This window comes from Coniophora puteana (genome assembly GCF_000271625.1).
Source record: "Coniophora puteana RWD-64-598 SS2 unplaced genomic scaffold CONPUscaffold_10, whole genome shotgun sequence".
NCBI classification, from domain to species: domain Eukaryota; kingdom Fungi; phylum Basidiomycota; class Agaricomycetes; order Boletales; family Coniophoraceae; genus Coniophora; species Coniophora puteana.
In genome coordinates this window covers 1122685-1147584 of record NW_006913062.1, presented here as the reverse complement: position 1 = coordinate 1147584, position 24900 = coordinate 1122685, and the positions used below count along the sequence as shown (strand labels likewise).

At 52.4% G+C, this 24900-nt stretch overlaps 10 protein-coding genes across 10 annotated transcripts; 4 read left to right on the top strand and 6 right to left on the bottom strand.

Annotated features, from left to right (window-relative positions):
• The first annotated feature begins 2506 nt into the window (after positions 1-2506).
• Positions 2507-4603, top strand: CONPUDRAFT_145696 (uncharacterized protein). The gene is made up of 12 exons (XM_007773322.1): positions 2507-2615; positions 2679-2711; positions 2791-2810; positions 2870-2884; positions 2946-2984; positions 3037-3065; positions 3120-3133; positions 3183-3211; positions 3263-3326; positions 3385-3760; positions 3831-3879; positions 3963-4603. Exons 1-12 carry the CDS (start codon positions 2546-2548, stop codon positions 4314-4316), a joined length of 1092 nt encoding a protein of 363 aa, XP_007771512.1. The 5' UTR covers positions 2507-2545; the 3' UTR covers positions 4317-4603.
• Positions 4547-6464, bottom strand: CONPUDRAFT_61030 (MFS general substrate transporter; the record flags this gene model as incomplete). The annotated part of the gene is made up of 12 exons (XM_007772948.1): positions 4547-4619; positions 4683-4788; positions 4848-4987; positions 5043-5133; positions 5185-5262; positions 5311-5454; positions 5510-5653; positions 5764-5839; positions 5897-6000; positions 6121-6190; positions 6253-6297; positions 6360-6464. The coding sequence occupies 12 exons, from the start codon at positions 6462-6464 to the stop codon at positions 4547-4549; spliced, it is 1176 nt and encodes a 391-aa protein (XP_007771138.1).
• A 469-nt stretch (positions 6465-6933) lies between these two features.
• On the bottom strand, positions 6934-8593 carry CONPUDRAFT_145695 (Aldo keto reductase). The gene is made up of 6 exons (XM_007773321.1): positions 8294-8593; positions 8142-8227; positions 7901-8059; positions 7568-7841; positions 7290-7496; positions 6934-7227 (listed from the first exon to the last, which is right to left on the bottom strand). The coding sequence occupies exons 1-6, from the start codon at positions 8405-8407 to the stop codon at positions 7069-7071; spliced, it is 999 nt and encodes a 332-aa protein (XP_007771511.1). The 5' UTR covers positions 8408-8593; the 3' UTR covers positions 6934-7068.
• Positions 8594-8765: 172 nt separating this feature from the next.
• Positions 8766-10800, bottom strand: CONPUDRAFT_108408 (histone H2A). Its single transcript, XM_007773320.1, has 8 exons — positions 10726-10800; positions 10655-10664; positions 10446-10598; positions 10309-10385; positions 10202-10254; positions 10065-10151; positions 9077-10009; positions 8766-9027 (listed from the first exon to the last, which is right to left on the bottom strand). Exons 1-7 carry the CDS (start codon positions 10726-10728, stop codon positions 9973-9975), a joined length of 420 nt encoding a protein of 139 aa, XP_007771510.1. The 5' UTR covers positions 10729-10800; the 3' UTR covers positions 8766-9027; positions 9077-9972.
• A 146-nt stretch (positions 10801-10946) lies between these two features.
• Positions 10947-12127, top strand: CONPUDRAFT_128126 (uncharacterized protein; the record flags this gene model as incomplete). The annotated part of the gene is made up of 4 exons (XM_007773319.1): positions 10947-11278; positions 11339-11438; positions 11489-11611; positions 11669-12127. The coding sequence occupies 4 exons, from the start codon at positions 10947-10949 to the stop codon at positions 12050-12052; spliced, it is 939 nt and encodes a 312-aa protein (XP_007771509.1). The 3' UTR covers positions 12053-12127.
• A 255-nt stretch (positions 12128-12382) lies between these two features.
• On the top strand, positions 12383-15893 carry CONPUDRAFT_60506 (CPII coat sec24 protein; the record flags this gene model as incomplete). The annotated part of the gene is made up of 13 exons (XM_007772914.1): positions 12383-12433; positions 12486-12510; positions 12565-13351; positions 13408-13619; positions 13673-13794; positions 13848-14051; positions 14105-14209; positions 14268-14391; positions 14444-14599; positions 14653-15119; positions 15185-15322; positions 15384-15578; positions 15651-15893. 13 exons carry the CDS (start codon positions 12383-12385, stop codon positions 15891-15893), a joined length of 2829 nt encoding a protein of 942 aa, XP_007771104.1.
• Positions 15894-16025: 132 nt separating this feature from the next.
• On the bottom strand, positions 16026-18021 carry CONPUDRAFT_167478 (uncharacterized protein; the record flags this gene model as incomplete). The annotated part of the gene is made up of 12 exons (XM_007773318.1): positions 16026-16597; positions 16653-16875; positions 16931-17068; positions 17117-17176; positions 17372-17401; positions 17457-17467; positions 17524-17555; positions 17623-17667; positions 17717-17731; positions 17804-17823; positions 17881-17913; positions 17964-18021. 12 exons carry the CDS (start codon positions 18019-18021, stop codon positions 16438-16440), a joined length of 825 nt encoding a protein of 274 aa, XP_007771508.1. The 3' UTR covers positions 16026-16437.
• Positions 18022-19578: 1557 nt separating this feature from the next.
• Positions 19579-20388, bottom strand: CONPUDRAFT_91889 (uncharacterized protein; the record flags this gene model as incomplete). The annotated part of the gene is made up of 4 exons (XM_007773317.1): positions 19579-19824; positions 19879-19942; positions 19997-20222; positions 20277-20388. 4 exons carry the CDS (start codon positions 20386-20388, stop codon positions 19579-19581), a joined length of 648 nt encoding a protein of 215 aa, XP_007771507.1.
• A 461-nt stretch (positions 20389-20849) lies between these two features.
• CONPUDRAFT_156457 (uncharacterized protein) lies at positions 20850-21350 on the bottom strand (the record flags this gene model as incomplete). The annotated part of the gene is made up of 6 exons (XM_007773316.1): positions 20850-20885; positions 20952-20993; positions 21044-21058; positions 21133-21152; positions 21211-21243; positions 21293-21350. 6 exons carry the CDS (start codon positions 21348-21350, stop codon positions 20850-20852), a joined length of 204 nt encoding a protein of 67 aa, XP_007771506.1.
• A 1474-nt stretch (positions 21351-22824) lies between these two features.
• Positions 22825-24721, top strand: CONPUDRAFT_60951 (MFS general substrate transporter; the record flags this gene model as incomplete). Its single annotated transcript, XM_007772945.1, has 12 exons — positions 22825-22977; positions 23034-23078; positions 23132-23204; positions 23256-23362; positions 23410-23485; positions 23601-23744; positions 23804-23947; positions 24002-24079; positions 24134-24224; positions 24280-24419; positions 24468-24573; positions 24649-24721. 12 exons carry the CDS (start codon positions 22825-22827, stop codon positions 24719-24721), a joined length of 1230 nt encoding a protein of 409 aa, XP_007771135.1.
• Between the last annotated feature and the right edge of the window lie 179 nt (positions 24722-24900).

The following is a 24900-nucleotide window of genomic DNA, read 5'->3' as shown; positions in this document are numbered from 1 at the left end:
TACGAGAACGCGTTGAAGCGCGAGAAATAACAACTAAGTACTGTAATACTGCAAAAATGACTGCAGACATCCTCACGAAGCCGCTTGCCAGAGACAGGCACCAGACGCACGTGGCTGGCCTGGGCATGAGCACGGTTTGAGGGGGAGTGTTGAATAAAGCGAGACGAGAATGACACGACGTCAGTCTCGGCGTCATGAGTAAAGTCACGTGCTCTCCGCAGCGCGCTGACTGAGGTTACTCCTGTTGTAATGAATTTAGTAGTCGGACGGAGCTACATTTGAAACCGATGGCAAGCCGTGCCCATAGAATTCGTATGAGTAATCTAAAGTAGAGGAGGCCTATAGCCCCTACAAACTAGTAGTATAAATAATAGACGAACTCGAGCGAGGAAAACTCAGCTCGCACTGCTCTCATCTGCTGTGTGATTTCTCAACCTAAGTTTTTCACATCAACAATGCTCACGGAAAACGAATACCTCAAAATCAAAGCGTGGTAAGTATGTCAGGCATCCTATCGCCATTAGGAATCACAATTTTGAAATGCACAGAACTTATAGGAACTGTTTCTGCTTCGCCTAAATATTGTTTGTTTGTTGTCCAACTCAAGATATATAACAGCTCCAGCATTATCCAAAGCACAGGCATGAGGTGGAGCTAGGTGAATTAAAACGGCGACAAAGAGAGCGTTCAAGATAAAAACCGTTAGGATACAGAGCCTAAATCAATAAGAAGCAAGATGAAGGGAATCAGGGGATGGGTCAGAGCAGGTCGGAGCTGTGGCAGATGGATCCCTGTGCACAAGGAAGTATGTGTTGATAAAGGCGGCCAGTACTCCGACGTGAAGACCTGCCGGGAATAATTGGTTAGTTTTCCATGATGGACTTCAGATTCTGAGAAGACATTGAGCGTAAAAACTTAGAAAAGGTGAAAAGGATAGTTCCAGCACGTGGAGGTGGCGTGTAAATATTTGCGGCAATCTCCGGCGGCTTGTCTGCGAAAAACGCCGACTCTCAACGCAAATTAGATCGCAACTTCACCCAGCCTATACAAGTACTGTCACCGCATCTCATGAAGCACCACATACGTAGAAGGCTGCACAATACGGATTCAACAGCCGACCACTCTCGACCGGCAAAAACTTATCCCGCACCTGTGCGCTGACGCCAAGTTAAGTTCATCATCCCATAGTGACCACTGTCCAAACAGATTGTTTGTTGCCCATGCTTTGCTGGCCCACATCATATGCTCTAAATGACAAGCAGTGGAACACTTTTGTTCAGGCTTGTCCGTTCTTGTTTCCTGGCTCGCAGGTCTTTATTAATTTCCGCCAATCAAATGAGTGGGTATCTTCTCATGTTCACTGTTCCGGTCAGATCGGGCTCTCGCGAACTCTTGTGATATGCTGCTCGTCGCTATTTTGTTCTCATGTCCAACCAGGTACTGGTATGGGATCGTTGCGGCGAAAAAATCATAATGCAACCAGCATCACTGCCTTGCTTGTGGTGTTGCATTATTACGAATGAAACTGACACTATACAGAAGTCTCGAATCTCCTGGCTGATTGGTCTAAGGGTGCAGGACAACGACTCAGGGGGTTATCGCTTATCCCATCAGTTCATAGATACTCACATCTTTCAGTGCATAGCCTCTAGACATTTCACGAATCTCTTCTCGCCAGCATCTGCGAATCCTCCAACTCACCCAGTCATCGATTCTGACGGCCCCCGATCACCTTTGATTCCCAGTGGCATTTCCAGGGATCAGGCTTCCTTCTCTCGATCATGAGATTTGATGATTGATCGAGGACCAGATTATGCCTATATCATCTGGGACACGCCCTCATTCACTTGTCTTTGGTGATGGATGTCGGGTGATATTGGTGCAATATGTGCGCAGTTGGATTGGCTGTCTCCAAGGACCACGGTAATAGTTCAAGAATTGAGCTCGACTAGTCGCTGATGGAACAACTTCTGACCACAATCTACGTTGTAGCAGTGTGTCCGTTCATTCTTCTGTCCAGAGCCTAGGATATACTCAAATGACACAGCCCATTTCCACGGTCCACGATCAATGCACTCAACTTTATCAGTGGGCTCGGTATAATGGTACGTTCCCATACATTGATAGCATCTCAAGCAGATAACCTCACTACTGCATAGCCTGACTCTTGCGGCATTTGTATCGATATCTCCGTCCACTTCTCTATGAAATGACGTGAACCCGGAATAGCTATTATCTCCTCGATGGTGTTTTCTCCAAGGTTTTCTCAACCAGGATGTCGTATTACGTTTTCTCAACAAGAAGCATGGTGAAAGATAACTACGGCCTTCGTGAAGGACGCTACTCTCAGTCTCCCAATCACTGATGGTTACTACGTGATATCATTCTTCGTTCTGCTTTCTTCAGTCAACATGTCTTCTCGTTGGGCCGGCGGTAATACCCAAAAGGCATAAATCCCTTACTTCCTTTTATCTCGAGGTTCTCGTGCCCCTGGCCCGTGACCGTTGCTAGCAGCGTTGGTCCTTTTCTTTCTCTACTTTCTAACATGGAAGCGTCGGCTCTGGAAGCATTGTTCGGCACCATTGGGATTTTACAGGCCAGCAAATATAGCCAGGGTACGTGTGCATCTTCCTTGCCTTAGTTCAAACTGAATTGACTTCCTTGTGTGTCCGAAAAAGTCGCTGCTGTTGTTCTTTCTCTCTATGACCATGGTAAGATCTCGGCGCACTTTCGTGTTTTTTTTCTCGTCACCTAAAGAGATTCTACACCTTCTACACCTTCTACATCTAGCTCTTTCGTTCGATGATGAGGTACGATTTACGCTACGTACCCTGCGAGCCTCCTTGATGCGCACCACTGATCACAACAGATTCGTTTGGTCTGGGTGAGTGCATGGGCGCCCTATTGAATAAGGGCTTGCAGCTACAACGATGGCATCCTCATAGAACAAGCCTTTCTCCATCGTGTCCTATTTATATTTTGTGGTCCGTATTACCATCTCCTGGCTTGAACTCGAACATATAAGCTAGTATTCAGAACCGATATCTTGGCGACCTTGTAATCATGTATGTCACAAACCGTAGTATCTCAGATCGATCACAAACTTACACTTTCGTCAGATTTGACACCATTCGTACGCATCTCGGTCGCAGCTCAATGATCGACGCTAATCAGAGCTTCAGTTTATGTCAACACGTTCTTTACGGTGGAGGCACGCATACCATCCCATGATTGAGTCAAAATAACTCACTGTTATTCCTAGCAATGCCGCGCATTTCTCCAGATCTCAATCTGGGGGCCCTTCGTGGTAGTGTGGTCCACGCAACGTAAGTAACACGCACTCTCAGTTATATCTCGATTTCTCAAGACACTGCCCAATACCAGTGATCATGCAACTACGCCTATACGCTATGTTCGCGAAGTCGAAGAAGATTCTCTGCATCATCGCTCCGCTGCTACTCGCCGAGATCATCGGCATCATCGTCGTTCTCGTCCTCTTCATTCGCAACATGGAGTACACCAATGTGCCGATCCCGGTTCCAGGCCTCGACTACCACATGTGTGGAGCAGTAGCAAACGAGCGTCTGCTCACAGCGCTATACGTGCCGCTATCTTGCTATGAGCTAATCATGTTTGCCCTCGCTATCGGAGCGCTTGTGAAGAAGTACGGGGCAGGCAGAAAGGGCGGAATAGGGAGAGGCGCAAGCCTTAATGCAACAGTCAATATGTTGTTGCAGTCCAGCATCGAATACTTCTTTGTGTGAGTTGATCCCGATGAACTCGCGCCGCTGACGACGAAGACACTGATAAACTCTATGCCACGACTACAGCTACCTAGTCGCCTGCGCGGTGGCATTGGGGATGTATTTAGGCCTTCCCGTGAGTCACACCTCCAATGCTCAGGTCATCTCATCAAACCCACGCAAATGGACTGAGCGGATAACTCACCAACTACCTTCTAGTCCGCGTACTCCGAGATTCTCAACTCCTTCCTAACTGTCGCCTCCACCATCGTGGGAAGCCGTCTCGTCCTCAACTTCCGGGCGTATAATTATCAACCGCAGACGGCCGATTCACTTCCCTCCGCTCGGGGACCCGTGAGCCTGAGCTCTGGAGAAAGCTCATCGAACCGTCAGTCTTCTTCTGCGGGAACATTGCGTCAAGGCGGTGCGTACGGCCTTTCTGTTTCCCAGCCTCTGAAGCCCCCGGTGCACTGGAATACTTGGGAGCCGATGTCGCCGCCTCCCGAGTCCTATATCGACATGGAGGATGTAGATCTGCCGTCGAGTTCCTATAAGGCAGGCGAGGATGTATGACACTTCAACCTGGGCGTTCTGCGGGTTCTGGAAGCCCAAAGAGTAGCTGATTCCCCGTTCCTGAGACTTCACGGTATTGTACTATTTGTGTAGTTTTACTGCAGCCTACGTCTAGAGGACGTGGGGATATATCAACGTGTATGTACAGGTACATACAGGAAAGTAGTAGTGACTGTTGACGCCCCTGCTGAAGGATACCTAGTTGAGTTGGTCAGATTAGACTTGGTACGCTAATCATGGCGGCGAGAGCTCTTCGGAACAAGCAGCCAAAGTCCGATCATTGATGCCAAAGACGCGACGACCCTACAGTCGCAATTCAAGGATCAGAAATCGTTCCAATAGAACACAAGGTTAAGCATATCTTACACAGGCTGCATGGTCTTGATTCCTGCTTTGGACGCAATGGCACCTGTGATGAAGGGAAACAACGCTGTGCCTGCTTGTCCTACACCAGCTATCCACCCGATTGCGCCTAAAAATGGGGAAGTCAGACGAAGGCGTGCGCTACACGGCTAACAAAGAGGGAATTACCGGTGAGGAGCCATCGAGGGAGGACTTTCGTGGCATAGTTCAAGGAAACTGGGTACACTGGGCCCATCAAGAGTCCTATGACTGCAACGGCCACAGCGTCACCTGCGATAGAAGGAACAAACCAGACGATGCATTCCAGCCTAAGTGCACAAAATCGTCAGTCTTCAGGGCAATGTCACTGGTGTGAACGCTTACGCTATTGCCACAGTCGCATATATAACCAGAGCGAGCCGCTCCCCAAGTTTCTTGTTCACTTTAAGGAAAGCAAATCGCCCCAGTAATAAACCTGTTCATATCGATTAAGCTCATTTTCAGAAGTTTATCACATATGTCACACCTCCGAAATAGCCAGCAGAGATGTATCCTGAATGCGACCCGCCTCCACGGACGTCGATGATATATGTGACAGTCCATCCTGCGAGTGAAATGAATACCAGCGGCAACAACAACTCATTCTTCGCACCTCCGATAGTGACACCAGTACCCGAGTAGAACATGACAAACAACGCGAGCAAATGTACCTCCTTCAGCTTGAAAATCTGCCGGAGCTCATTCCGATCGCTTGTTCCCTTCTCTTCAACTGTTCTTCCTATTTGTGCGAGGCATTCTGGGGAGGGGATGAGCGTCGCCAACGGTACATGATGCATGAGGTATCGATGTACCTTCCTGATTTTTGAGGCGGAAGACAGCAACAAGGGCGACCAAGTTGAACAGAGACAAGCCAACAGAGGTGAGGAAGTGGAACGACCACTGAGGGAGCTGCGAGAATTCCGTGGCGACGAAAGGGCAGACCAATGCACCTGCGCCTGAGTGCATCGTCAAGATCGCGAAGCGGTGAGTTTCCGGTAACGGACTAACCGTAAGCCTATAAAAGCGGGTTAGCTGAGACGTTGTATGGATGAATGGATGGACAAACTAACCGATGTGAGGATGGCCATGTTCAGGGCGGTGTTCTGGCCTATTCTGGCCGTATAACCGGTAGCCTGTGCGTTCTGTTAATGAGAACGATTAGTGTTGATGACATTAGATCTGCAGTTCTGGTCATTCACTTGTAGAGCCATGCCAAACCCATTGACAAAGTAGCCAAGAACAAACGCGGGGAAGGGAGGAGCAGCGGCCTGAATTGAGTAGCCTACCACCTGAAGGAAAGCACCTTTCGCGACGTAACGCGTTAGCATCATTGGCTGAGAATGGAGTACCTCAGCTCCTCACCGAGGACCATGATCTAAATATTACTATTGTCTAAGCCATTTTCAAAGATAAATAACATTACATGCACTCACCTTTCCAAAGCCTAGCCTCTCTGACATGAACACATTCGCGATGGCGCCACAGATAAAGCCCTTTGATGTGTCGTGCAGTCACTCAGTTCTCAATCAAAGGGTCGAAGAAAGACTCGACTCACGATGCAAGAGAACACGAAGATGAGAGACACAACCGCGTAGCCCACCTACAGCGACAAATACAATTAACCTGAGAGCGCCTTGACAACTGACCAACGAGGCGACACACGTGGTACACCTGCTGCATGCGCGGCAAAAGCGGACCATTGGAAGCGTCGTTCCACCCCTCTACCCACGCGTAAATAGTCACAGTCGCAAGATGCAAGTACGCCATGCGCTGCTGTGCCCTTGTAGGCGTCGGGAGCGCGTCGTTCATCTGAGAAGCTCCCCGAGCAGATCCAACTGGCTGCAGCTCGATCGTGTCGCGGGCTTGCTGGCCATCGTGGTTATAGACACTAGTTCCGGAACGCTGGGACGCTGGAGTCCGCGACTGGACATCACCTACTAAAATACCTCCAACGTCAGTCAAAGTGGCGGACGGAGACATGACGGGATGTGAAAGAAAAGGTGGGGTATTATGTCGTCGCTCGGATTTATGTCCTGATAGGTCGACTTGCAATTGCCTCCGCTCTGAGTCAGATACCGCCCCCGGGTTGAGCGGTGCCTCGATGTTCTAATGGAACGAATTTAGCGGCCAACCGGTACCAGCCGGGAAATCGTGTAACTCGCATGTTGATGCATGGTTCATGCCAGGCGTCATTATGTCATGGGCGTGTGCGCGACGCCTCTAATATCGCGGCTGAGGCAAACTTGCCTTTGAACTAAGTTGTTGAATGGGGCTTAGGGATATGCAAACTTGCGAGGCTTTTTCGCGCTTTCGCGTACAGTAAACGTCTTGCCTGAGTTTTCAAAAACGACGATGTACAGTGCAGCCGAATTCACTTCAACTCTGGCGTCTCAGCGTACATTGACCGCATCATCGCCTCGGGATACCGGGTACCCTGCGCCCAGTCAGCCGTCTCGGCAAGCTTCCTGACCTCCTGGACGGACTCAGCGCTGAGCTTGACATTCACAGCGCCCAGGTTCTCTCGTAGATACTGCACCAAATAAACCATTGTCAGGTGAAAAGGTCCCACAAGACAATCGCAGTCGAACGCACTTTTATCTTCTTGGTCCCCGGGATCGGAATGACGTCGTCGCCCTGCGCCAACAACCACGCCAACGCGACCTGCCCCGCGGTGGCGTTGTAGGACTCGCCGACCAGCTTCAGGAAGTCGGCGAGCTTGAGGATGTTGGGGAAGTTCTCCCTCGAGTATCTGGGCACGATCCGGCGGAAGTCGTTCTCCTCGAAATCATCGGGAGATTTCTAAATGAGAACAACGCTCAGTTTCTCAAGCCCGCAAAGTATCCACGATAACACGGTAAGCGCAAACTCACGTATTGGCCCGTGATCAACCCGCGCCCAAGAGGCGAATAAGCGATGATCTTCACGCCGAGCTCGCGCGCGGTCTCGAGCAGCCTCAGCTCGCCCTCGATGTCGAGCGTGAACGGCGAGTACTCGACCTGGAGCGCCGCGATCGGGTGCACCCTGTGCGCGCGGCGCAGCGTATCGGCGCTGCACTCGGACAGGCCGAGGTACTTGACTTTGCCGGCCCGAACCAGCGTGGCCATCGCGCCCACCGTCTCTTCGATGGGCACATTGACGTCGGGTCTGGTACGCTGCGATCAGCGGGGTCTCTCTATCTCCGAATATAATGCAAGTATGCACACCTGTGGAGGTAGAAGAGGTCGACCTTGTCGACTCCAAGGCGTTCGAGCGAGCGCTGGAAGTTGGCTTGGCAGGCCTCGGGGGAGCCGTCGACGCCGTTGGCCGTGATGCCGAACTTGGTCGCTAGGAAAATATCGTCGCGTTTTCCTGTGCGCTTGAACCTGAGAGCCAGTGGATATCAGTATACAGTATACGCGGGCATGCGGGCGGATAGGGGACATGTCATGCTGGCGGACCACGTACCATTTGCCAATCAGATCTTCGCTGTCGCCGTAGACATTGGCCGTATCCCAGAACGTACATCCGCTCTCGTGCGCGGCGTCGAGGACCTAGAAGAGAGCAAGATAGACACATCTGAGTGAAGAGAAACGGGACACCGCACAGTTGGCGCTCACCTTGAACCGCTCCTCGTCGGACTCGATGGAGCCATAGCCAATGGAGATGCCCATGGCGCCGAAGCCGATCGCAGACACGTCGTCCGTGCCGATCTTGCGGGTGGGGAAAGACATCTGAGTACTGAGTGGTGGTTGCTGTGCTAGATCGATGGAGGGCGTTGGAGACTTGAGCGGCAGATGGCCTCGAGCGCTGTGTTTTTATACTGTATATGCATGCACCTGGGGCTGCCGAAGGCGATTCGTCATCGTAACCTGCGATGCCGAAGCTTGCGGAGAAGCTCCCTATTGCCAGCCAGTTACAAAGCCCATTGTTCCAACTCGGGCGTCACTTTCTAAAGCCCGAGTCGTTTGTGGTGTTGAGCATTCAAGTTGAGTATTGAGAAGGCAGCGTATGGATGAGTAGCTTGGCGGGTTCTGCGAGGCTCAGCTAAGCCGACGCCTCGGCATATGAGAAAGAGTGACAGAGCTCGGTGGTGAATTGCGGTGAGGTCAACATTATGCAGAGACAATATGGTCATGAAGCAACCGTGACGCGACCGTGCCCTCGTCAGGGCGCGCGCCAATGCGGCACGTATCGAGGTTACACGGTCATAAGAACACACAGGCATCTGGTATCAATGCTGGTACATCGCGCTCGCCTGCGGCAAGGTATCGTAGGGTGGCATCTCTTGTTCTGCAACGCAATCTCGTGGGTTGCCCCTCGCAGCGATGTGTTGAAGGCCATGTCCGCCGCACTATATGGTGATGAGGCGAGGGGGAAGTAAGAACAACCAAAACTCTCACCGATGGTGCGTCGGACAATCTCCAGCGGAGAGTTGCATGCAACGAGATGCCATCGTCAACGCCGACCTCTAACTCTCAAGATCCTCAGGGTATGATCCACACAATCCATCCCATCTATCTTCCACACCCGACATCTTGAAAATCGCACCTTCATCTCCCCCTCCGCTTCCGCCTCCTCTGCAGCTCCCCCTCCCTCCCTCTCTGCACACCTCCACCGCGCCCTGCACCCGCCCCCGCCCCCGCCCCCGTACCCGCACTGGTCTCCCCACCACCCCCCGCAATCCGCCCCTTCTCCCACGGCCACTCTCCAAACATCTCCCGCTCGAGCGTGCCATCCCTCCACGGCGCCGGCCTGCGCCCGTCGCCCGCGACCCGCGCCGTGGTGCGCACGAGGCCCACGCGGCCGAGCGCCTCGTCCTGCAGCTCCTTGGCGTCGAGCCCGAGGTAGAACAGCGAGCGCTCGATGTTGTAGAAGAAGAGGAAGGTCGTGAGGTAGAACAGGACGAGTGTGCACGCGTGGCGCGTGGTCGAGGATGGGGTAGTGTACCGCGCCATCGTCGTTTGAGGCTGTAGCCTATGAAGTCGGTGTCTACGGTAATGGTGCGCGACGTGGAGGTCGTCCGGGCCGCGAGACGAATGGCAAATCAGAAATCACGACATCTTCGCATTGACATGTCTCCAGGGGGCGGAGGCTTTACGAAATAGGAAGGCGGCTGCCTCGAGCGTCGCACGAACAAACAGCTCGACCCTTTATCGCGAGGCGCTAGTTGAAGATGCGCCTTTTCATGGACCTGAGGTTTCTTGGACCTCTTGCGAGTGTTCTTAGATCAGCGAAAAACAAGACGGTATCTGGATTATGATGGTACACGCTACAGTAACAAAGAGAAAATGTGTATCTAGACCTCCTGGCTCGCGCCCTCCTTTTTGCCTTTGCTGTAGATCAACATGCGTCAGGTTGTTGTCGACTTCAGGTGGAAAATACACATACCTCGTTTTGCTGGGAAGGAGCTCGGGGTTGATGAATGGTACGACACCACCCTGGGAGATGACAACGTCACCGAGGAGCTTGTTCAACCTATTGAGTGGTTAGCATTTGACGTAATCGGCCTTATGAAAAACACCCACTCCTCGTCGTTCCGGATGGCAAGCTGCAAGTGACGGGGCACGATACGTTGTTTCTGGTGCATCTGTTAGCCGACTGGCCCCGTGTTCAGAGCCATCAAGCAGCTCACCTTGTTATCACGCGCGGCGTTACCGGCCAACTCCAGGATCTCAGCGGCGAGGTACTCGAGGACGGCAGCGAGGTAGACTGAGTACGACTTCAATTAGAGGTTTGATCCACTTGAGCAGGCCAGCGCTAATATCGTACCTGGGGCACCAGCACCGACACGCTGGGCGTAGTTGCCCTTCTTCAAGAGACGGTGGACACGACCGACGGGGAACTGGAGACCAGCCTTGGCCGAGCGCGACTGGGACTTGCCCTCGCCACCAGCCTTGCCTCCGGCGGACTTGCCAGCTTTTCCTGCGCACGTCTGCGTCAACCCTCGAGCCCAGCGCTATACCAGGAAACGCATTTACCTTTGCCGCTCTGTGAGGCATGGTGTGAGCAAACGATCTTCAACCAAGTATGGACTGTGTTAGAGGCTTACCATGATGATAGTAAAAAGGTTGAAGTGGTGAAAAAGAGGTGCAGAGGACGGTGGTGGTGGTAGGAGAGCAAGAGAGGACGATCAACAAAGTTACCGCGCCTCGCGTCATTATAAAGTGCACACTCACGTGATCTACGCGAATCCCGAAAAGGCGTGCCTTTCCGATGTTCCGATTCCGACTCCGCGTCTGCCGCCGTTACTCGTGTCCACAAAAGACCCACATGTCATTCTCCTTCTCTAGCCTGCTCGTCCCGCGGACAGGCGCTGCGTCATTGAGGTGCGCGAACTACGCGCGGCGGAAAGCTTTTGAGGCGTGGCGATGGTCGTCGTCCTCATCAGGTTCTGCAGAGTCTGGTAATGATCGGGCTGGCAGTAGCACGAAGCCTGAAAAGCCGGCGCAGAAGCCAAAATCCACGGATGACGCGCCCCCCATTCCCCTGTTGCAGCGTCCGCTTGGTCTCAGGCAGCCACCGATCGCTGCTGAGCGGACCTGGTCAACTACGCGCGAGGAGCTGATGGATCAAGATGTCCGCATGGCCCAGCGGGAGCAGCTGTAAGTCCCTCTGTGCTGCGTTTGGCGCATCCCACTGATGATGGGCTACTGTTACGATAGGATTAAGGAAGTGGGAAAGGGATATTTCACGGACTTGAACGCGACGCGGCATCATGGTGGCAAGACATGGATAGCTCCGAATGTTAACATTCGTGAAGACGTATGTCACGATGAATAGTTGCGTTATTCGGAATGCTGAAGGCATCGCAGAAAGCACTCTATTTCCCGAATATGATGGGTACAACGCTGGATGGCAAGAAAAAGCAGCACACGACGAGCATATGCCGAGGCAACATCTCTGTCGTATCCATGCTCAACTCTCGTATGTCCGAGGTACGCATACATCCATCTTCGCTTATCCTACCCTTAACGCGAACTCTCCGTGTCTAGATCCACGTCAAAGGCTTCACCGAACCCACCAACGCCCGCTTCCTCTCCAACCCCCTCTACAAATACGTGCAAGTGAACCTGCAAGAAAACCTGCTCAAGTCGTTCCTCGTCTCGCTCTTCCTCTCGTCCATCGCAAAGGCGACGCCGGCGGAGCTGCACCCGACGTACATGGTCTCGAGCCAGAACATGGACTTTGTGCGCGAGCCGCTGGGGATGGTGAACCGGCACGTCGGGTACGTGTATCTGCTCGACGAGAACCTGCGGGTGCGCTGGGCGGGCTGTGCGGACGCCAAGGCGGAGGAGACGGCGGCGCTGGAGAAGTGTGTGGGTGTGTTGCTGGCGCGGTTGGAGCAGAGTAAGAAGGGGAAGGCGAAGAAGTCGTAGTGCTTCTGCTTTCAGTGATCTCTAGACATTATTTGCAGCTAATCTAGCACAGTCCTACTTGGTTATAGAACCGCCAGTCCTAGTGCAAGCTGAGGGTGCCATATGACAGCAGAAGCCGCAGACTCTGAAAATAGGTGATCATCTTGCCTTGTTATGTGTCTCGCCAGTGCAAAGGCTATGATAGATACAGCAATTGGGAATGGCCGTGTAACAAAGACGTCAGTGAGTTGACCTAAGCGGAAGGTGTCTGTTGTTTGTACGTGTTAGCTACGTGTCCGTGCCGTCTGCCCTCTCGATACAAAACTCCGTTCTCTCCAAAAAGTCGCGCCAATGGCTACCCAAGGTCAACAGTTGCCCCCAGGCTGGACTGCAGAGTGGTACGTGTCGATTGAGCTGCACAAAATTTATGGATTAACACCCACGCAGGAACGAGCCCAACCAGCGATATCTCTTCATCGGTGCGCACACCCCACAGTCCTTCCAACCCTAGCTGCACCTCTGACACATCGCAGAAACGGCCACTGGGCACACACAATGGGAGGACCCGAACCAAGCACCAACAGCACCCGTCGACGGCTCTACGCTTTCCCCGCCTGGTCCCGCACAGGCACACGCAAAACGACGCCAGTACGCGGCCGGCCAGACCCAGGCCTACTACAGTGGTGGTGACGGATACGGCGACCAGCCCGGCTACGGCGCTGCACCCCCTCAGCAAGTCCCTCCCCCTGGCGCCGGCCCCCAGCTCTTCACCCCCGGCTTATCGGGCGACAACCAGTTCGCGGCCCAGCAGCAGCAGCAACAAGGACAGGCCCAATACTACGCGCCCCCGCAGGAGCCGCAGTACATCAACGCGCAAGGCTTCGGCCAGGAGCCCGCGTACCACCCGCCCGCGCAGCAGCAGCAGATGGACCAGCTTGCCGGCCAGTTCGGCGGCATGGGCATGGGCGGGCAGAAGCCGCTGCAGCTGTACACGACGAACCTCCTCACGTCCCCACCGGACCCGCGCGAGCTCGCCCGCCCGCCGCCCGACATCCTGCTCCCGCCCAACTCGTGCATCTCCAACTCGCCGTACGCGAACGCGGACGCGAGCTACCAGCGCTCCACCCTCCGCGCGATCCCGACGACGAGCTCGCTCCTCGGCAAGTCCAAGATCCCGCTCGCGCTCGTCGCTGTGCCGTACCGCTCCGTCAAGGAGGGCGACCAGCCGGTTCCGCTGGTGACGGACACGGTTATTGCGCGGTGCAGGCGCTGCAGGATGTACATCAATCCGTATGTCCAGTTTATCGATGGGGGCAACCGGTGAGTCGTCGTTTGGTACTTTATCAGTGTGATGTTTTGGCTCATGGGGGTTTCAGCTGGCGGTGCTGCGTGTGTAACATGTCCAACGAAGTCCCTCAGCTCTTTGACTGGGACCAAGCGCGGAATCAGCCCGGTGACAGGTGGTCCCGCCCCGAGCTCAACCACGGCGTGGTCGAGTTCGTCGCGCCCACTGAGTACATGGTCCGCCCTCCCCAGCCTACGGTCTACGTCATCCTCATCGACGTCAGCCACTCTGCTGTTCAGTCCGGTGCGTATATATAACTTTTGAATCCCATTCCTTCGTTTATGGAGACGACGCAGGCATGGTGGCCACCGCTACTCGCACGCTCCTGGAGAACCTGGAGAGACTGCCAAACGACGACCAGCGCACCAAGATCGCCATTATCGCGTACGACGTCTCGCTCTACTTCTTCTCCATGCCTGTACGTCTGTTCTCAGCGTATACGTGTGGGCGCCCAACTGACCACACGAACAGCCCGGCCAAACCGAGCCCACGATGCTCGTCGTCTCGGACGTGGACGACGTGTTCCTGCCCAAGCCGACCGACCTGCTCGTCAACGTCCTTGAGGCAAAGGTGGCGCTCGAGAACCTTATGGGACGCGTCAACGACATGTTCCAGGACAACCACACGGTCGGCTGTGCGCTGGGCCCTGCCCTCCAGGCTGGCTTCAAGCTGATGGTGAGGACTCGTATAGTTAAATGGGAGAGGGCGGTGGCTGATTGTGGTGATAGGCTCCCATTGGTGGCAAGATCATCGCTCTGTGCTCGAGCTTGCCTAGCATCGGTGCTGGTGCACTCAAGAACAGAGAAGACCCCAAGATTCTCGGCACGTCCAAGGTGAGTAAAGCAGCCAGAATCAACTGAGCGTAGGATAGGCGCTCACACGACCTGACAGGAATCGGGACTTCTCCAGGCTGGCACGCCGTTCTACAAGACGTTTGCCATCGAGTGCTCTCGTGCTCAGGTTGCTGTGGATATGTTCCTGTTCAGCTCTACGTACCAGGATGTTGCCAGTCTTGGTAAGGCGGGTCAATAATCGTATTAGAGTCAATTTGCTTATTCTCTACCTAGCGTGTTTGCCGCACTACACTTCCGGCCAGACGTACTTCTACCCCGCTTTCAACGCCGCTCGCTCGGAAGACGCTATCAAGTTCGCTCACGAGTTCGGAGAGGTTCTGGCCACCCCCATCATGCTGGAGGCTATCACCCGTGTCCGTGCATCGAAGGGTGAGTAGCACGATTCTATGTGTGTGGCTACCGAACTCACGACTGCTCCCCAGGCCTCCGTCTCGCCACCTTCCACGGCAACTTCTTCGTGCGGTCCACGGACCTGCTCGCGATGCCCGCGGTGTCGCAGGACCAGTCGTACGCGATCGAGATCCAGATCGAGGACACGCTCACGCAGCCGTTCGTCGTGCTGCAGACCGCGATCCTACACACGACATGCTTCGGGGAGCGGCGCATCCGCGTCGTGACGTCGGCGTTCCCGACGACGAGCAGCCTCTCGGAGGTGTTCGCGAGCGCGGACCAGGTGGCGATCGCGACGCTGCTCGCGAACAAGGCGGTGGAGCGCTCGCTGACGCACAAGCTCGAGGACGCGCGCGAGGCGCTGATGAGCAAGGTTGTGGAGATTTTGGTGGCGTATAAGAGCAGTATGACGGCTGCGGGTGCGGGCGCGAGTGCGCAGCTGGCGGTGTCGGAGAATTTGAAGATGTTGCCGGTGTTGGTGCTTGGGCTGTTGAAGAATGTGGGTTTGCGAGCGCTTTTTTTTTCGCTTGGTGCGAGGGATGTTGAGATTGTGGTTTTTTGTAGGTTGGTGTCCGCCAGAGTGCCCAGATTCCACCGGATCTGCGCGCGTATGCGCAGGCTCTGCTCACGCAGCTGCCTGCGCAGACGCTGATCCCGTACATCCATCCCAACTTTTACTCGTTGCACAATATGGCTCCCGAGGTAGGCACCAGGTCCCATGATTACTACTGTAGAGACACGTCTGACGATGAGCGATGCGCAGGCTGGCACTGTTGGTGAAAACGGCATCATCATGCCCACGCCCCTGCCGCTCACCTCTGAGCGGCTGGAGCGCCACGGGCTGTTCCTGATCGAGGACGGCCAGACGGTGTTCCTCTGGGTCGGCCGGGACGCGGTGCCGCAGCTGATCATGGACGTGTTTGATCTGCCGGGCTACGACGCCCTGCGGGGCGGCAAGGTGAGTGCCCCTGCGTCTACAAGCGTTTGAGCTCAGCTGACGATGTTGATGTGTGTGTGTGCGATTCTCAAGACGACGCTGCCGCTGCTCGAGAACTCGTTCTCGCAGCGCGTGAACGCGGTGATCCAGAAGACGCGCGAGATGCGGCGCGGGGTGTACTACCCGCACCTGTACGTGGTCAAGGAGGACGGGGAGCCGCCGCTGCGGCTGTGGGCGCTGAGCTGCCTGATCCAGGACCGCGCGGACGTGTTGCCGAGCTATCAGCAGTTTATTTCGCAGCTCAAGGATAAGGTGAACGGGGCGAATAACTATTAGCTTGGCTTTGGCTTTGGCTTTGGCTTTAGGGCCGCGCGGATCTTGTCTGAGATTTTTTTCTCTCTTTGTGTTTGTTTTTACGTTGTTATTCTTCTTCTTTAATTTTGTCCAATTCAATGAGAGTTAGAGGTCGGGGTCAATGAGTGGTACAGGTTGAGTCAATGAGTGGTATAGGTCAGAGTTAACGAAGGGTATAGGTCGAAGTCAACGAGTGAAAGGCAATAGGTGTTACAGGTCAGAGTCAACAAGCGCATGAGAGGCTGCGTAGTGGCCCATGAACCGGTACAGAGTAATACAAAGATCAACAGAATGTGACGTCCCGACGACTTTGTCTCCGGAATAATCGACGCCTTCTAACCCTTACTGTATCGTAGCGTCTCCATTTGCATGTTGCCCTCGCTGTGAAGACCCGACGATATTGTGAGAGGGATCGCATGCTCCGTTCCGCCGGTTCCAAACCCCCTGACACGGGCCTCGTGGCGCCGGATGCTGAGCATCATGAGAGGCCCTGCCATGCACGTTTGAAGGATCCAGAGCATTCCTCCTACGGCGGCGCAGACTGTGAGCGTTTCTCCAGCGTCGGACTGCGTATTTGATCGTTAGCCGGCCAAATTCTCGCAGCGCGGAAGTTTTGGATCACCTGGACTGATGCGGCCGATTGAAGCGCCAGGGAGACGGCGCTGAACAGCATGGCGAGGAAAGTTCTGCGCGTTATGTTAGGATAGCCGATGTTTCGGCAATGTCAATGAATATGCGTACAAAAGGAAGTAGACGATGTGGTCTCTGAAGACGACGTTCATGAAGCTAGCGATCGAGTGGCGAAGGATGTTCTTCAAGTCTTTGCGGAAATAATAGAGCGCGACGACGGCCAAGAGGAGCTCGTAGCCGGCGAGGACGATGTTGCCGGAGACGTTCAGCCACGTTTTGCTCGGTGATAGAATAGGCCCGCAGCTCCCGGTGTTGGTAGCACCGGAAGAGTTCCCTGGGATTTGATGGTTCAGACAAGCACCTTCGTCTAGTTTCTGGGTCCGACGTACCTTCGAACTCTATAGGGAAGATAGCAGCGTATGTGGAAACGACACTCTCAGCCTGCGCTAGCACGAAACCTACGAGCAGGACAAAGAAGACTGTCCTGGACCGCCTTGACATGGCGTATACCCTCGTTGCCATCATGCCTGTAAACTGTGGTGAGAAAGTCGAATAAAACTCTACACTGTCTCTACCTTGCAAAGTGGCGATCACAAGCAAATATACTGCGTTGTCGACGATCAGATACGCATAGCCTTCACGGAAGGAGACTGTGTTAGGGCTTCGGTTCTCATGAACGGAAGGGGCTTCTTACTCACATCTTTGAAGTTTGATCATCAGCGTCAGGGATTACATGAGATTGTGTGATATGACAAGTGAATCGTACACACCCCTTCCCAAACAAACATAGAAGGATTATTCAGGGAAGTAGCACGCAGCTGAGAAATGACATACCGCATAGGTTACAACAAGAAACTCATCTAAGTCGAGAGTCGGTCAGCCACTAAATGGAATACAGCTAAGAGGACTCCGTACTTAGCTGAAAGCTTTTCACAAGATTATCAGTGATGCGGGTCGCATCCTAGCGGAAACCGATGCTTACATTATAAAGAACGTGAGACCGCCGTATCGTAACTGTAAAACGACGATGCACCAGATTGAGAACCGCGACTTGACATCCGTGATGGACATGAGGGCGCACTATCCCGTAAATGGCTTTGAATATTGTGGAGGAGCGCTTGTGACACTGCGCTTGGGATTGAGATAGCCTCAAGCGGCCATGGTTCCAGACTCACCCAGACAAGGTCGATCTAAGGAGCACGCACGCGTTCAGATGATTCCAGTTAGTGTCGCGGACCAAGGGGCGTCGGTACAACACTCACCTCTTGACCAAGATTGAGTACTAAGCTATAGTCAGCGTTATGCCTGACTCCTCCAACTCATAACTGATCTGTCGTACCATAGTTGTACGCAATCAATGTAGTCGCTATCCCTAGTTAAATGGAGGTCAGCGATCAAGCTAAGGGCCTAGGGGAGACTCACAGTTCACGTAGCCGTTGACTCGAACGAGCAAAGCAGCCGTGTCGGGCGACGAGGTCATACCGGGAGTTGGCACGGATAACTGCCCAAGCGAAAGTTTTTATATTGGAGAAGGTCGGACGACTCTAAAATCCAGAGCCATGCGATCCTCCATAGATAATAAAGTTTTTACTATAATAAACAAGGTTCAGCGCCAGAAGAATGAAACATGATGATCATGCATATGGCGACTTTCTAGGAGCGCCAAAAGCTCCGCGCACATACACCTTTAGTAGCATCCGGCAGCAGCCGAACCCACCCCAGCCCGGGTCAACCAAATGATATCAAGGACCAGAAAATAGCCGAAAGCAACGTTTCGGCCCTGAAGTAATGGTTTTCAAGTACGGGTGTCAGAGAAATCACAGGGATACCACGTGGATAAATGGTACAGCGTCGGTGTTGAGGCACGGCATAAGTGACGCAAGAACACGCCACCTTCTGAAGAGTTAGCCGAATGGGACTGGAACGGTGGTCTGCACAATAACGCCCTGCGAAGAAGAACAGGTTGTCATGAGGACTGCGAGCGATAACGAGGAATAATCTTCCAGCAGAAGCACACTGCACGGAATTAGCAATAGAGTCCGTATACGCGCAACCAGGATTGAGGGGATGATCAGTCGCGACAAGCTGAAGAGGCGATAAGAGAGCAAGGAACATTGAGTGATTCAACTCATAATGATCTGAATCCGTTTTTAACCGCGGTACCAGATTTCTTGAGTTGATAGCAGAAAACCAGAAACAGAACGATGCCCTTACAGGTTTGGATTCAGAGAACTAATCACAGGATTTTATTCCCTAACGAACCTCCACACCCCTGAAGAGACTTTTTGGTGATCCAGATACGAGCGGATGGTAAAGTTACGATACAAGAGGAATGTCCATACGGTTTGAAGAACCGGGGCTACGGCTAGACCTGATACGCGGACCCTCAGTGAAAGGAAAGGGACACCATGCGATCTTCCATACGCAAGATAGATGTCGGACACATGCGAGTGCCGGTTGAAAGGTTTCTCAACTTATCATATATCAAGGCCCGGGAGCAAATTCGGAGTTTCAATGCTGATTACTACATTGGGATTTGTCGTCGGGATTGCGCGACGCCATCGTCTCTCCCTCAATCAGGCAGCTCCAGGCTAGTCAACCCTGAGGCCTGAGCTCTGATGCTGACACGCGGGGCAACTGGACCAGCCCACCTGGTCCAGAAGAATCAAGACGCGCGAGATGCGATGCAGCGAGTACTACCTTTGTCTATGTGTTCTAAAGGAGGGCGGCGAGCTGAGTCGCTGCGGCTCTTTGAAGTGCTCAGCTGTCTCATCCAAGACTGCACATCCGTGCTTCTGAGCAGCCAGTATCTCATTTCTCTGATTTTGGATAAATGAGCGAGGACAACGATTATTAACTTTATTAGGTTGAGCGTATTTTATACATGTATTTTCTGTTGACTCCAACGCATTTTTGGTCCAATTCAATCAATGAGTGTTAAAGGCCGCCAGCAAATACAGCTAGAGTGAGGTCTTTCAATCATATACGAAGTAAGTCAGCTTTGACGTACCATAGGGAAACATCGCAGCTCTAAACCTCAAGATTCGTAGGAATCCCGGTCCTTTTCCAATATGGACAATCGCATGTCTCTCGCACTCTCAATATTTGATGGATGCGCAAAGCGGACTGTGAGTTCTGTCCCCTCGGGTGCAAATACGCTGAAAGCGTGAGCCTCATGACGCCGAATGCTAAGCATCATGAGAGGCCCTGCCATGCATGTCTGAAGAATGAAAAGCATGCCCCCAACGGTGGCGCAGACCATAAGCGTATTTCCTGCATTTGTCTGTGCATTTGATTATTAGTTGTTCCGAATTCAGCGTGGTAGAATATACTTTACCTGAGCCACCATAATAGGTTGAAGAGCCAAGGAAAAGGCACTGAAAATCATGGAGAGGAATGTTCTTGTGATCCACGTTAACGATGCCGGGCACCATAAGATTAAGAATCATGCTTACAGGATAAAATAAATAATGTGGTCTCTGAAGACAACATTCATGAAGCATGTTATTGACCGAGAATGAACCTCTTGTAGATCTTTACGGAAATAATGAAGCGCCATGATGACCAGAATGAGATCGTAAGCGGCGAGAACAAAGTTTCCAGACACGGCCAACCACGTTTTACTTGGCGATAGACTTGACCCGCAGCTAATGGTGTTACCCTCAGAAGAAGAAGAGCTCTCTGGATTCGAGATATTCATAATTTGAGCAGGAAGGGCAAGAATTCTTTTCGCACCTTGAAACTTTGCTGGAAATATTGCGACGAGGGTTGAGACTACGTTTTCAAGCTGTACCAGCACGTAACCCGTGAATAACACCAAGGAGACGGTATTGGACCTCCGAGACATGGCATATACTCGCGTCGCCATCATACCTAGTAAGCCGCATAGTGAGACATATGACGTGAAAGTGTACGATATTTCTACCTTGCAAAGTGGCGATTAATATCATGAATGTTACGTTGGCCACAATCAAATACGCATAGCCTTTCCGGGGGGAGGACATATTAGCGCTATGGCTTCTTATAGGGGGAACAAACTCCTTACATCTTTAAATTGATTGTTAGTCTGTCAGTTTGTTAAATCTTCCAGTATTAATAACCACTGACCCCTTCCGAAGAAGAAACGTCACAATTCAAAGAAGTAGTATAAGTCAAATGAAACATACTGCATAGGTCACCGCAAGAGGTCCATCTTAGCCGGAATAGTCAATATATGTGGATGGTATATCTGGAGGGACCACGTACTTAATTGGAAACTATCACGTCAACGTCTCAGCCGGCGGACTTCATCACGGATGAGAATACCATTCACAAGACAAAGAACACGAAACCGCCGTAGCGCAGCTGTAAGACGTGATCAATGAGAGTGAGAACCATGATTCCGTGTCCGTATTAGTTATGAGAACGCACTATCCCATATATAAATTTGAACCTTTTCGAGGATTTGTGGTACTGCGATCAAACTGTGAGGGAATCAAAGGGCCAAGGTTGCTCAGACTTACCCAGACAAGGTCGATCTGGAGAACGTTCGCGGGTTCAGGTGAAACTGTCAGAGTCGTAAATGAAGGGTTTTAGCAGGCATAAGTCTCACCTCTTGACCAAGATTCAATACTGAATCAAAGTCAGCGTAATACTAATGGCTAGTTTCGTTGGCCTCAGTGTAGCTCACCGTAATCATAGGCAATCAACACGGTCGCTGTCCCTGCGCAGAAAGGTCAACAATGGGCCTAAAAAAACTAGGAGAGACATACAATTCACGTAGCCATTAACTCGAGAAAGCCAAACATCCGTATTGAGTGACGAGCTCATATCAGGGGGAAGGCATGGATAACTACCAGAGTAGGTGATCTTTATAACCTAGAGTTAGAACATCTGGAGCCCCGCTATCCGAGATTGGTTTGTTGCTATAATTAACATGGTTCAGTGGCGAACACAGGTCAAACTATGGTGGTTCGCTGCAAGTGTATAAACTCTTTTTGGACGTGCAAATTCGTACTATCTGTGCCTAGCTGCACACAAACATCACGACGAGCGCGCTTGTGATAACAAACCGCCCAAAACAGCACCTCCAATGATCACCAATATTCCGGGGATACTTGCGTACCAATGGACTAAATTGAGAAGACCACTGATGCGTGTACATATGTGCACTAAAGAAGAGACAACGTTAAGTGGGTCGGGGAACCGACCTGAGGGCCCCCAGAAGGGTATGGCTGTGACTGAGTCCTGGGCGTGCGCGTGAGCGCTGAGCCGATGCAACCGGCGTGAGCGCTCTAGTGACAGATGACGCAACACTCAGCCTGGAGAAAGTAAATACTAGTTCCAATCAGGGTGAGGCATTCTTCCGTTAAATTGATGCGTGATGCTCAACGTCGACCCAAGCCACATCCAGGCCAACACCGCTTCTTCATCATCTTCGCCCGCATTTTCCCTGGTCCATGACGTCCTTGCTATTATCTTCAATCTTGAGGAGTAGTACTTGCATTCATCTAGCTCTCAACAAGTGGAGATCCACTATGGTGTGGTACTAGGGCTACCTGGCGGGGCAGGGAAAACATAAGATTGCTAGGGTAGTCATCGTATAGGGAGATGTGAGTGCCAATGCTTTTGCACCCGTTCTGAACGGCAATCTCCTCTGAGGTCCGGACTCGGAAGGTTCCGGTCAGCGTCTTTGCTCAGCACGGTGATAGACTTTATCCGACCTTAGACCGGCCCTTGACACTCCCTTGACGTAAGTAGGCTTGCACTTTCCACACCTGCATGTACCCGTTGGTGCCGACTGTCCCCATTTTCTTCTTATCAAGGTTTCTAAACCCGTTATGTGCGCTCAGTTCACAGGCCGTACACTGTCAGCTGCTCCTTGTTAACTTCGTCAATCAAGCACCCTGGAGGCAAGGTGGAACCCTGATCTTCGTTCTGGATCACCTTCCATTCAGTAGGTACGCATCTCGGTCCCAGCATCCGATATCCAAACACACTGCAAGCCTAAGCCACATGGATTACCCGACCTGCGACTGCGTATATGATCCTCTCGCCCTCTATCTCGGATTAGGAGCTACAGCGTGTCTCCCTCTCTGGCTGTAGTCTTACCATGTCTCTCTCTGCACCCCTGTTCGACGCCGGAAAGGCCGTCGGTGATGCCCAGCTGAGGGCTTCAGCAGCTGCCGCTCTTGCAGAGCCATATCAACCAAGATTTAGCACCGATATCGCGGACGGTCACTCCAGTGCCATCGAACTTCAGCCCGTTGCTCCTCAGTCGAAGGATCCATCCATCGCTCCCTCTATGGGATCCGTATCGTCACCTCAGGCTCCCACAAAGGCGCAGCATATCCGATCGCACGTACACCTTGCAGCACTGTCCATGTATCTTTTCGTGGAGGGATGGAATGACGCCTCCAACGGCCCTCTTTTGCCAAGAATACAGAAAGTGTATAGTGTGAGCGCATTCGTCCGGCCGATTCTCGATTACGCTAACTCTACCTGCTCTTGTAGGTTAACTATGCTGTTGTATCCCTCCTCTTTGTATCCGCATGTATCGTGAGTCTATTGGCCCTTCATCCTCGAAGACAGCACATAACGCTGTAAACAAGGGTTTCGTGTCCGGAGCTATATCCAACGTGTTCTTGACCGAGAAGCTAGGGTTCGGGAAGTTGATTGTACTAGGTGCGCGTTCGCGGTCAAATCTTGTCCCAACTGAATGATCGTAACGATGAGAAGGATCTGCTCTGCAGGCAGTGGGCTATGCAATTCAGGCTTCCGCGCCCCCTTACCCTGCGTTCGTTTCTGGATACCTTATCGGAGGGTTTGGCATGGCTTTACAGGTATGCCATTACCGTTCGTCTACTATGTTTACTGACCCAAAGACCAGAATGCACAAGCAGTCGGCTATGTGGCCAAGATGAAAGACAAGGCTGAACTAAAGATGGCTATTCTCATGGCGGTAAGTCTTCCTGTACTAACTTTAAAAACCTTCCTCTGATTGATTTGCTTGTAGGCGTATGGTGAGACAAGTTCTCCCTTGTGACACCCCAGACGGTTTGCTGACATATTTCTTCCAAGGCGCGGGAGCACTTTTCTCCCCTCTGGTCGCAACACAGTTTTCAACGCTTCCGCGATGGTCGTTCCATTTCTTGACCACGCTCGGACTATCTTTGGTGAACCTCGTCATCTATTCGGTTGTGTTCCGCTTCAAGAACCAAGATGGTATGCCGCTGCGAAGCCACCATATAATCACACAGTTTGCTGATGCTCCGTCCATGTAGAGTGCCTCGCACAAATCGGTCTCACTGTTGGAGATAGGGGCAATAGCAGCCATAGCGAATTCCGGCAGATACTTACTTTGAAGGAAGTGCACCTACTTGCTTTGTTCATTCTGTTTTATGTGGGCACCGAGGTCACTATTGGTGGTACGTACTTGAACAGGATAATCTACGATAAGGTAGCACTCATCAGCCTCATAGGGTGGACGATTACGTATATCATCGATGTTCGCGGTGGAGGTGCTTCAGCGGGATACATCTCTACGGGTTTCTTTGGTGGTACGCGTTTTTGCATATTCCCGAAATCGTACATGCAAGCTTACTCGCAACCAGGTTTAATGGCGGGCCGTCTAACCCTGCTTTGGGTGAATGAGAAAATTGGAGAGCGTCGGGCACTCATCATTTACGCCGTTCTTGCCATCGCGTATGTCCACCTTCTCGAAGTTTCGTTCGTTCCGATTGACGCTTCTTCTTCTCAGCCTCGAATTCGTTGTCTGGTTTGTCCCCTCCCTTGGAGGCGACGCTTTTGCTGTCGCAGTTATTGGGCTCTTAATGGGCCCGATGTATCCCATCGCAATGAATCACGCAGGAAGAGTGCTGCCTCGGTGGCTTCTCACAGGTAAACATCTCCACTGATGATTCAACCACCATGCTTACGAGTTCTTAGGCTCCATTGGCTGGATCGCTGGCGTTGGCCAAGCAGGTTCTGCTTTGCTCCCGTTCATGGCAGGCGCCATAGCATCCAAGGCAGGCATTAGGACCCTACAGCCTGTGTACGTCTTTAATGCCGCCTGAATCTGTCAACGTGCACGTCCATCTAACTGGTGTGGTATTTGCTTATTCAACAGGCTCGTTGGCTTCATGGCGCTGATGGTGGGCCTTTGGCTGCTTGTTCCGGCGAGCTCTCGTCGTCATGATTGAGCTGTCAGCTCATCCTGCGGGGACCCATTTCGCGCGTTCTGTGAGACAAGAAAACGGCTGCTCATACGTGGATTGCTTCTTCCGAGTAGTACGAACTGTAGGCCACCTACACATAGATTGCATAGCGTTATTTTGACACATAGGACCTGGCTTAGTATGTAACACATGCAAGGGAAAGC